Source organism: Chiloscyllium plagiosum, chromosome 20 (assembly GCF_004010195.1).
Source record: "Chiloscyllium plagiosum isolate BGI_BamShark_2017 chromosome 20, ASM401019v2, whole genome shotgun sequence".
NCBI classification, from domain to species: domain Eukaryota; kingdom Metazoa; phylum Chordata; class Chondrichthyes; order Orectolobiformes; family Hemiscylliidae; genus Chiloscyllium; species Chiloscyllium plagiosum.
Genome location: NC_057729.1, coordinates 61,617,141 through 61,629,240, shown reverse-complemented (window position 1 = coordinate 61,629,240; position 12,100 = coordinate 61,617,141). Strand labels below are relative to the sequence as shown.

Below are 12,100 nucleotides of genomic sequence, written 5' to 3'. Positions count from 1 at the left end.
TGCTGTGCTCTTCCAGCACCACTGATCCAGCATTTTTTATTGCCCATCCCTAATTGACAGTTAAGAGTAAACCAGATTGCTGAGGGTCTGGAGTCACATGTATGCTAGACCGGGTGAGGATGACAGATTTCCTTCCCTAAAGGACAGTAGTATCAGCAGCTCCACCCAAGGAGGTGATGTGTACCATAGTATGATACCAGCCTGAGGTTTTGTATCATCACTGGATCCCAAGGCCAGAGATGAGGGAAGGTAGGGTAGATCTTGGGGTTAAGAGTAACAGGGGTAGTAGAAGAAGGAGTTGGAAGGTGGTGGCTCAATCAGACTCTGAGTACCATTGAATCAGAAGGCCCTTCTCCCAAAAACATGCAGTGCTGATGAGGTACATATTTTGAATTTCCATGTGGTAAGCACCCTACTGACACTGAGATAATAGTGCACAGGTGAGTCACAGACATGGGTATAAAATTAATCAGGGTGCCCACCTAACCACCCTCCTATTCAATTAAACTAGCCCTGTTACCAAACACACCAAATGGAAAGCCATTAAACTCCACCCTTTCCTTCTTTAGGCTTCTTGGGAAAATAAATATATTCAGAATTAGATTAAAAAGACTCTATTTCATTAGCCTAACACATTACATTGTGGCCATGCAAATTTGTAAAATCTAGTGAGAAGTTATACTCACTTTCACCACATAAACCCTGACAAGAACTTTGATTGGTCTGTTCTTTGGGATACCCTGGGATATCTTAAAGTTAGCTTCCACTTCATCATTTGGGTAGATTAGGAAGGAACCCTAAATAAAAAAAAGACAAAATTAGATCAATCCAAGGGTGCCCCAACTTGAGCTCCCACCCATCCCTACCACTCTGATACCCCTGGAACTCAAAGTCCCAAGCCCCAACCAAGAAACTCCAGTCTTTGTTTCTTTACTCTTTCCAGGGTTGTGGCCGGTGCAACATTTATTGCCCATCCCTAATTGCCCTCAAAATGAGTGGCTTGCCTGACCATTTCAGAGGACAGTTAAGTGACAGATACATTGCTGTGGGTCTGGAACCACATGTAGGGCAGATTAGCAGATTTTATTATCAAAAGTACATTAGTTAGCAGTTAGGTTTTTAGCAATTGATGATAGTTTCATGGTCATCATCAATGAATCTATATAATTTATAATTCCAGACATAATGAATTGAATTTGAATTCCCTGACCCACCATGGTAGGATTGAACACATGTTTTCAAAGCATTAGTCTAGGATTCTGAATGACTAGTCAAGTGTAATCACCACAGTACCACTATTTCTCCATAATTTCCCATATTCTTATCGCATTTCTTCAGCTACCTTATTCGAGGTAACAAATTTTGTAACAATTCAAATCACTACGAGGCAGTAAGTTGGAAGAAGTTTAGGTGTAGTAATTGATTGAAAAGATTGTATGAGGTTTCCAGTTCATGAATGGGCAGAGAATGGCAGTATGCTGGATAAGCGGGGAGAAAGTGTGGGATGGAGAGCTTGTTGCCTTCCTGATTCTCCCTGATCAGGTCATAGCTACGGATTATCAAGGACAGTCTATCCATTCCCAGGTCAACACGGGCCAACACTGGTTCTGAACTTGTTAATTAAGGGCTACTTAAGGACATCAGCTGTGGTGTGTTGATTGCCACATTGCGCTGATGGTCTCCCTGTGGGTTCAGGATAGAGTTATCTCCTGACAAGTCACTGTGAGGCCTATGGACAATTTCCATTCGCACCTTTGCACGAAAGCCCCATACTGTTAAAAGAAATGCCGCTGCCCCTTTCCTGTACCCTGCTGGAAGCTGCCTTTCTCCATTGAGCCCACTTAACCCACCTCACTTCTAGGGTCTCTAACAAAATTGCTGCTTAGGAACATCAAGTCATCTGCCGTGCCAGGAATGGCCATCATTCCCTATGATGCTGCTGGGACTGAAGAGTTGTCCACCTACTTATTGGCTGATAGCTCTTGGAGGAGGAACCTTAGACTTCAAAGGCACAGAAACAGTGAACGAGCTGCGTGATTGTCAGGGATTCCAAAACTCACCATGGTGGAGTTTCCATCAGCCTTACAGGTGGAGCAATCACTCCAGACATCATATTAAGCTGGTAGAATCATTAAAGCACAGATGATGGGTACTCATCTTATAAAGTCCATGTTCTTTCTCTGTAGAGGATTCTATTCAGTCCCATTCCCTCTGCTCCATCCCTGCAATCCTGCAAGTCAACTTGTCCTAATGTTATTGAGTCCTGAAGCTCAACCAAGCATTTATAACAAGGTAATCTGAAGAAACAGATATTTGGCCATCTGTTTCTTTTGATACAGTTCACAGATAGCCTCATTATAAATGCTTAACTAAGCTCCAAACTCGATAATGAAAATATCAACAACTGCTTTGGTCATTAAGAAGGCAGATGTCCTTCATTGCTAAAGGGTTCTAACTTAAATGCAAAGAAGTTATGTTGCAGCTGCATAGGGTGCTGGTAAGGCCACACCTGGAGTACTGTGTGCAGTTTGGTCTCCTTACTTGAGAAAAGATGTACTGGCACTGCAGGGGGTGCAGAGGAGATTCACTAGGCTGACTCAAGAGTTGAGGGGGTTGGCTTATGAGGAGAGACTGAGTAGACTGGGACTGTATTCACTGGAATTTAGAAGAATGGGGGGATCTTCCAAATCAGATAAAATAATGAAGGGAATAGATTGGATAGAAACAGAAAGGATGGTTCCATTAGAACAAGGGGGCATGGCCTCAAAATTAAGGGGAGCAGGTTAGGACTGAATTGAGAAGGAACTTCTTCATCCAGAAGGTTGTGAATCTATGGAATTCCCTGCCCAGTGAAGTTGTGGACGCTTCCTCGGTAAGTTTTTAAAGAGAAGATGGATAATTTTTTGATCAGTAAAGGAATTGAGGAATATGGTGACAGGACGGGTAAGTGGAGCTGAGATCACGAAAAGATCAGCCGTGATCTTATTGAATGGTGGAGCAGGCTTGAAGGGCCAGACGGCCTACTCCTGCTCCTAGTTCTTATGTTTGTTTTTTGCTAGTTGAAGTGGACTGTTCACTTTGATTGGTTGATACCTTAATGCGATTACAATAAATTATTATTTTATTGAAATGTGTTTTAAAATGTCTATATATTTTTGGATAAGATGAATAGGTGTGAAAGGAGGTAAGGCTTTGTTGTACTGGTTCTGTCTGATGTACAATTTTAAGGTTGTAAAAGGAGCAGTTATTTTCAAAGATGATTTTAGATTGTCTGTTTATTTTTAAGTATATTTCAAGACTTGCCATTTTTTATTACATGGTTCATAGTGCACACTAGCTGGGTGGGCTTTGAGGGTGGAGGACAGACCATGGAAGAGGCATGTGAAGGTGTGATGGGTACATGGGTAATATATTTTAATGTACCTTTGAAAAAATTCCTGAGTCTTGACTAAGGTTCACGATCCCTAAGAGGGGTCCTAAACCACCTGTTCTCTGGACTCTGAAAATGTGTTTTTTGTTGGGGAAATGAGATGACACCCTTGAGACAGAACCAACCAAATTGGGAGTATAGGTCATAGGTTCACAGCCTGCACCTTTATCCCATACAGATGAAAACTGCCATCACAAGGAATGGGAGCAGAAATCCTGGAATAGAATTCTGCCTGCTATTTTTAAAGGCCCTTGGAGTTGGCTCAATCCTGGGAAAATACAAACAATAGCCTCAAAATAAAAGGACTGTCACTTCAGACTGAGACAAGGAGAATTTTTTTTCACTGAGGCTTGTGAATCTCTGAAATTCTTACCTCAGAGAGTAGTTGATGTTCAGGAACTGAGTATATTCAAGGTTGAGACTAATGCATTGTTGGACTAGGTAATCTAGGGATTTAAGAATTGGTAAGGAGAGCAGAGCTAGGGTCAAGAATCAGCCACAAATACCAGATCAGACTTGACAGAACAAATGCCCGATGCCTGCTCCTATTCCTTTTGGCTTAATTGTTACATAAAACCTATTTGATGGTGAAGAGTAGGATTTGAGTTTTATCTTCATGCACTTTATCATTGCTTTTGCCACAGAGATACACATAACAAACATGGCCATACCAATGCAGCAATCACGTGATTCCTCACTTATAGCCAGGGCCTGAGCACAATCACTAAATTACTAAACAATTCACAAAGCTGACCTTGTATTTGCCCATACTTCGATCATCAACTTTATCTCCAAATTCATTTTCATTGGCTTTACCCCGGTACAGAGGGAAGATATAGAGCCAATCTTCAAAGTTAAAGAATTCTGTCTCCAGTTCCATGTTGAAAATCTGCAACAATATAGAAGGAATTGTTTACATTCACTGCAATGTAGAAAAGTCTGGATAGGTGAAGAGTTCTTGGGGTTAATAAAATTGAGTTGAATAATCATCATAAGGTTATAGTCATGAACTACAATCTCTGTAAACTTTGAGGCTATATTGCAAGTGCTAATGCAACCAAATTCAAGCTAAATTAAATATAGAACATAGAACAGCGCAGCACCGTACAGGCCCCTCAGCCCTTGATGTGGTGGAGGATTGGCATTGGTAATCAAGGATAGTATCACAGCTGCAGAAATGGAGGCCATTGAGGAGGGTTTGTCTTCCGAGTCAATATGGGTGGAAGTCAGAAATAGGAAAGGAGCCGTCACCTTATTGGGAGTTTTCTACAGTTCCCCAATAGCAACAGAGACATGGAGGAGCAGATTGGGAGGTAGGTTTTGGAAAGGTACAGAAGTACCAGTTGTTGTCATGGGTGACGTTGACTTCCCTAATATTGATTGGAACTTCCTTAGTTCAAATAGTTTGGATGGAGCAGATTTTGTCAGGTGTGTTCAGGAAGGATTCCTGTTGCAATATGTAGATAGGCCGACTACAGAGGAGGCCATAGTGGATTTGGTGCTTGGCAACAAACCATGCCAGTTGTCAGATCGCTCAGTGGGAGAGCATTTTGGTGATAGTGATCACAATTCCATATCTTCATTATAATCATGGAGACGGATAGGAGCAGACAGTATGGGAAAGTATTTAATTGGGAAATTACAATGCTATTAGGCAGGAACTGTGGAACATAAATTGGGAACAGACGTCCTCAGGGAAATATACAACAGAAATGTGGAGGTTGTTTAGGATGTCCAACATAAAGGGGCATAATTTTAAAGTGATTGTTGGAAGGTTTAGGGGAGATGTCAGAGGGAGAGTGGTGCATCGAATGCACTGCCAGCAGTGGTAGTAGAGTCAGATACATTAGGGACATTTAAGCGACTCTTGGATAGGCACATGGATGATAGCAAAATGAAGGGTATGTAGGTTAGTTTTTTCTTAGAATAGGATAAAAGGTCAGAACAACATCGAAGGCCGAAGGGCTTCTGCTGTGCTGTACTGTTCTATGTTTGAAATCAATAGGTGTTTGGAGAATAACTACAGAAAGGTTATGGAGATGGGGCAGGAAAAAAGGCACTCAGGAGACGATCAACAATGATCTCGAATGGTTGGGTAGGCTCAATGAGCTGAATAATCCAACTGTTAGAACATAGAACAGTACAGCACAGTACAGGCCTTCGGCCCACGATGTTGTGCCGAGCATTTATCCTAATCTCAGATCAACCAAACTTACATACCCCTCAGGAAAAAGTGATGTCTGCAGATGCTGGAGATCAGAGCTGAAAATATGTTGCTGGAAAAGCGCAACAGGTCAGGCAGCATCCAGGGAACAGGAGAATCGACGTTTCGGGTCGGAGGTTTCCTGAAGAAGGGCTTATGCCCGAAACATCGATTCTTACATACCCCTCAGTTTACTGCCGTCCATGTGCTTGTCCACAATCGCTTAAATGTCCCTAATGTCTCTGACTCTACTATCACTGCTGGCAGTGCATTCCACACGCCCACCACTTTCTGCATAAAGAACCTAGCTCTGACATCTCCCCTATATCTTCCTCCAATTATCTTAAAATTAGACCCCTCGTGACAGTCATTTCTGCCCTGGGGAAAAGTCTCTGGCTATCTTATCAAATGCCCTACTGAAATCCATACACACCACATCCACTGCTTGACTTTCATCAACTTGTTTCATCACATCCTCAAAGAACTCAATAAGGCTTATGAGGCACGACCTGTCCCTGATAAAGCCATGTTGACTAGCTTTAATCAAACTACGTTTTTTTCCAAATAGTCATAAATCCTACCTCTCAAAATCCTTTCCAGTACCTTGCTTATCACAGATGTAGAACTGACTGGTCTGTAATTCCCAGGGATTTCTCTATTCCCTTTCTTGAACAGAGGAACAACATTCACCTCTTTCCAATCATCCGGTACTACTCCCGCGGAGAGTGAGGATGAAAATATCATTGCCAGAGGCGATATTCCTTTCTTTTAATGAATAACGTAAATGAGGGGAGCAAAGGCACCTGTAGCTATGTTTGCTGATGATACAAAGATATATAGGAAAGTGAAGAGGTCATAAGGATGCACACCGATATAAATAGGTTGAGTGATTGTGCAAAAATATGGTGGATGAAGGTGATATGTTGGAAAATGTGAAATTGTTCACTTTGGCGGGAAGAATAAAAAAGTAGACTATTACTTAAACGCAGAATTCCAAGGTTCATGGGATAAGGATGCTCTAGTGCAAATATTATTATGCAGGAACAAGTTGAAATTACGAAAATTAATCAAATACTGTTTTTTGTTAGAACAGGAATCAGATATGAAATTTACGATGCTATGCTTCACTTATTTGGGTAATCATGAAACAGTATGAAGTAAAATGATGGTTCGGTGAAGTTGATTTACCTGAAATGTTGCTATGGTTTTCTTGGTTGTTGTGGTCACCTGCTCATCTGTCCTATTGGCTTCTTCTTCTATCTCATCAAATGTTGGCATATTAAGATGAGTAACATCTGTAAAATTCAGAACAGAATGAATGCCGATAGTTATCTCACTAAATCTCTGAATAATATTCCTAATTTTAGGTCTCAGAAATGAATTTTTGGCTAGCATTTTATATCAAAATTTCCTTGTAAAGGTGGAGCTACTGTATTCAACAAACCTATTCCTTCCGTACAGAAGCATGTCATAAAGTTGAAACAAAAACAGAAATTTCTGGAGAAACTCAGCAGATCTAGCAGCAACTGTGGAGAGAAAGCAGAGTTAATGTTTCAAGTCCAATGACACTTCTTCAGAACCGATTTCAGCTAGGAAAAGATTGGTATACATGTTGAAGGTTGGGTGTGGTGGGGTGGGGTGGGGGCAGGGTAGGTAAAGGTAGGTAATGATAGGTAGAGATGGAGCACAGAGAAAGAGAATAGCAGTTGGGCAGTCAAAGGGATGGATAATTGTGGGCCAGGAGTAAGAATAGGAGTAATAGTGACCATTAATGGGTGAAAATGGATTGGCTGCGATGAAAGGAACCCATGTGATGACAAGTTGTGAGTGGACAAAGGAAATATTCATGCCTAAAATTATTGAGCTCAATGGTGAGTCCTGAAGGCTGCAAGGTCATCAAGCAGAAAACAAGATGCTGTTCCTCCAGCTCATGTTGAGCCTTGCACTCCTCAGCACAAGCTGGAAGAACAGCATCTCATATTTAGTGATGGGCTTTCTAATGGGGGTGGTGGTGATGGAGTGGAAGAAATGGAGACCTGAAGAGAATGCTTAGTGAAGTCACAAATGGGTGGAAAACATGCCTTCATGTGTCAGCTTCTAACTAGTGCAGGAGGATATAGGACCAGCTATTTTCAATCCATATCAAATAGTTAGATGAATGGAATGAATGCAATTCATTTATTTGCTGTCAATACAAAGCTAGGTGCAGAGGTTCGGGAGAAAAGAGGGGAATAAAAAACAAAGAACATTACAGTGCAGGAACAGGTCCTTTGGTCCTCCAGGCCTGCGCCAATCCATATCTTCTATCTAAATTTGCCATTTATTTTCTAAGGATCTGTATCCCTTTGCTCCCTGCCCATTCATGTATCTGTCTAGATACACCTTAAATTATGCTATCATTCTCACCCCTGCTACCTCTGCTGGCAACGCATTCCAGGCACCCACCACACTCTGTGTGAAGAACTTTACACATATATCTCCCTTTTCCCCTCTCACTTTGAACTTGTGCCCTTAGAAATTAAGTCCTCCACTTTGGGAAAAAGTTTCTTGCTATCCACCCTGTCTACACCCCTCATGATTTTGTAAACCTCAATCAGGTCCCCCCCAACCTCCTTCTTTCCAATGAAAATAATCCTAATCTACTCAACTTCTCCTCATAGCTAGCACCCTCCATACCAGACAGCATCCTGGTGAACCTCCTCTGCACCCTCTCCAAAGCATCCACATACTTTTTGTAATGTGGCTACCACAACTGTATACAGTATTCCAAACGTGGCCGAACCAAAGTCTTCTACAACTGTAACATGACCTGCCAACTCTTGTACTCAATACCCCATCTGATGAAGGAAAGCACGTTTTATCCCTTCTTGACCACTCTACTGACCTGTGTTGCCACCTTAAGGAAACAATAGGCCTGAACACCCATGTCTCTCTGTACATCAATTTTCCCCAGGACTTTTCCATTTACTGTATAGTTCTGGAATTGCATCTTCCAAAAAACATCATCTCGCATTTGTCCGGATCGAACTCCGTCTGCCATTTCTCTGCCCAACTCTCCAATCGATCTATATTCTGCTGTATTCTCTGTCAGTCCCCTTCATTATCTGCTACTCCAACAATCTAAGTGTCATTTTCAAATTTGCTAATGAGGCAAGCTAAACCTTCCTTCAAATCATTTATGTATATCATGAACAACAGTGGTCCCAGCACGGCTCCTTGTGGGACACCACTGGTCACAGGTCTCCATTTTGAGAAGCTCCCTTCCACTGCTACTCTCTGTCTCCTGTTGCCCAGCCAGTTCTCTATCCATCTAGCTAGGACACCCTGGACCCCATGCTTCATCTACTTCATCATCTTACTATGGAGAACCTTATCATATGCCTTACTAAAGTCCATGTATATGACATCTACATTCCTTCTCTCATCAATCAACTTTGTCATCCCTTCAAAGAATTCTATTAGGTATGTAAGACATGACCTTCCCTGCACAAAACCATGTTGCCTTTCACTGATAAGCCCATTTTCTTCCAAATCGGTATATATCCTATGCCTTAGTATCTTCTCCAGTAGCTTCCCTACCATTGATGTTGGGCTTACAGGTCTGTAATTACCTCGATTATCCCTGTTACCCTTCTTAAACAAGGGGACAACATTAGCAATTCTCCAGTCCTCTGTGACCTCCCCTGTGTTCAAGGATGCTGCAAAGATATCTGTTAAAGCTCCAGATATTTACTCTCTCACTTCCCTCACTTCAAATAGCTGCTCCCAATTTATAGTCCCCAGCTCCTGCCGAATTTTGGTAGAGTTGGCCATCCCCCAATTTAGCACTCTTCCTTTAGGAGAAAGTGAGGTCTGCAGATGCTGGAGATCAGAGCTGGAAATGTGTTGCTGGAAAAGCGCAGCAGGTCAGGCAGCATCCAGGGAACAGGAGAATCGACGTTTCGGGCATAAGCCCTTCTTCAGGAAGAAGAACGACTCTTCCTTTAGGACCATTCTTGTCTTTGTCCATGAGTATTCTATGAGTATTCCATGAGTATTGTCCATGAGTGTGAAGAGGTCACAGATAGGAACCTAGACAGATAAATGATTGGACAAGAAGTTGGCACATAGATTATAACACTACATGCAGAAGGCTGTGAGTCTTTGGAATTCTCTATTCCAGAGAGCTGTGGTGCTCAGTATTTGAGTGTTTTTAAGTCAAAAATTGACAGATGTTTGGCTATTAAGGGAATCAATGACAAATGGTATAACGTGGGAAGGTGAAATTGATGCAGCTGATCAATCAGGATCTGTATGAATGACAGAGCAGGCTTGAGGGGCTGAATGGCCTACTCTTGTTGCTTGGTAATAACTCGCCTTGTTCATTAGCTTCTTCTTCTTTATGTTCTTTTTCCTGAAAAACAGAGTAATTCCCGATATTATTCTGTTTGTATTTTATCCATATCTTTCAGCAATCATGGAATTGTAACTCTTCCTCCACAATCTGCAAAGTCTTTTCAACTTTACACTCATTGAACTTTTGCACCCCAGGCTGGCACTCTCAGGTCATTTTCAATGCACGTATCTCAGGTCAAAGGTCACAAACCTGCTGGATTACAATGTTTCCTTTTCCCAGACTTGGTAAATGACCTGTGAAGGGTTTAAGGACAAATTCAAGCAAAAACCTAGAGTCTAAGGGCACAGCATCCACTGATTGGACAAAGCAAGTGTATATACAAAATGCCAAAGCCTGGAATATTAGGGATGCCCTCGTGTAAATGGAGGAGTTTATCAAGAAAAGGAGACGTGCAGGAATTTTCTGAAAACAGGGCATTTATAACAGCTTTGAAAGTGATGTATAGTGTGTCTGAGAAGAGGGAATTGCTTACAGCATTCGCTATCATGAGGAGCAAGAAAACAGTTAATGGTAAAAGGATTGGGGAAATTTTAGCTCAGCCTCATTGACAGGGTGATGGTGACTGGGGCATAGTGAATATGCTGCTAATTAAGCTCCAACAGTCCTTGAGTTGCTCCATTAGTGCAAGTTGATCAGTCACCAACATAGAACATAGAACATTATAGCTCACTACAGGCCCTTCGGCCCTCGATGTTACACCAACCTGTGAAACCAATCTGAAGCCCTTCTAACCTACACTATTCCATTGTCATCCATATGTTTATCCAATGACCATTTAAATGCCCTTAAAGTTTACAAGTCTACCATTGTTGCAGGCAAAGCATTTCACACCCTTACTACTCTCTGAGTAAAGAACCTACTTCTGACATCTGTCCTATATCTATCACCCTTCAGTTTAAAGCTATGACCCCTCTTGCTAGCCATCACCATCCGAGGAAAAAGACTCTCACTATCCACCCTATCTAACCCTCTGATCATCTTGTATGTCTCTATTAAGTCACCTCTCAACCACCTTCTCTCCAACGAACACAGCCTCAAGTCCCTCAGCCTTTTCTCATAAGACCTTCTCTCCATACCAGGCAACATCTTAGTAAATCTCTCTGAACTCTTTCCAAAGCTTCCACATCCTTCCTATAATGCAGTGACCAGAACTGTATGCAATACTCCAGGTGCAGAGTTTTGTACAGCTGCAATATGATCTCATGGATCTGAAATTCAATCCCTCTACCAATAAAATCTAACACACTGTACACCTTCTTAACAACCCTATCAACATGGGTGGCAACTTTCAAGAATGCACATGAACACCAAGATCTCTTGGCTCATCCACACTACTAAGAATCTTACCATTAGCCCGGTACTCTGTATTCCTGTTACTCCTGCCAAAGTGAATCACCTCACTCTTTTCCACATTAAACTCCATTTGCCACCTCTCAGCCCATCTCTGCAGCTTATTTATGTCCCTCTGTAACCTGCAACATCCTTCCGCACTGTCCACAACTCCACAAACTTTAGTGTCATCTGCAAATTTAGTAACCCATCCACTACGCCCTCAACCAGGTCATTTATAAAAAGTAACAAACACAACACAACACTTCCTCCCTCCTTATGCCAATCTGACCTAAAACAAATCCTTGTGGTACACCACTAGTAACCGAACTCCAGGGTGAGCATTTTCCATCAACCACCACCCTCTGTCTTCTTACAACTAGCCAATTTCTTATCCAAATCACTAAAGCACCCTCAATCCCATGCCTCTGTATTTTCTGCAATAGCCTACCATGAGGAACCTTATCAAACGCTTTACTGAAATCCATATACAAGGGAACCTCAATTATCTGAACCTGATGGGCGGGCAGTATTTCATTCGGATAATCAATTATTCGGTTAATCGATTAAATGCCCTTCCTCTGGGGCTCGGAGTTTTTAAAGTCTGCTCCTCGTTCAGGAGACTGCAGCAGCACATAGCGCATGAGACTCTGCCCCCAATCCTGTGCAAGACCTCCCCCCGCCCCCACCCCCAATCCTGTGCAACACCTCCCCCCACCCTCAACACCCCACCCCAACCCCA

The 12,100-nt window shown here is 42.2% G+C and overlaps 1 protein-coding gene across 1 annotated transcript in view; it reads right to left on the bottom strand.

Moving 5' to 3' along the window:
• The window catches only part of LOC122559891 (fer-1-like protein 4), a 349,022-nt gene that overhangs the window by 108,721 nt on the left and 228,201 nt on the right, over positions 1 to 12,100 (bottom strand). The window contains exons 32-35 of the mRNA XM_043709999.1: positions 9,990 to 10,026; positions 6,822 to 6,928; positions 4,185 to 4,319; positions 687 to 797 (exon numbers count right to left, since the gene is read on the bottom strand). Of these exons, the coding sequence (XP_043565934.1) occupies positions 687 to 797; positions 4,185 to 4,319; positions 6,822 to 6,928; positions 9,990 to 10,026 (390 nt within the window). The remainder of the gene's footprint in view (positions 1 to 686; positions 798 to 4,184; positions 4,320 to 6,821; positions 6,929 to 9,989; positions 10,027 to 12,100) is intronic.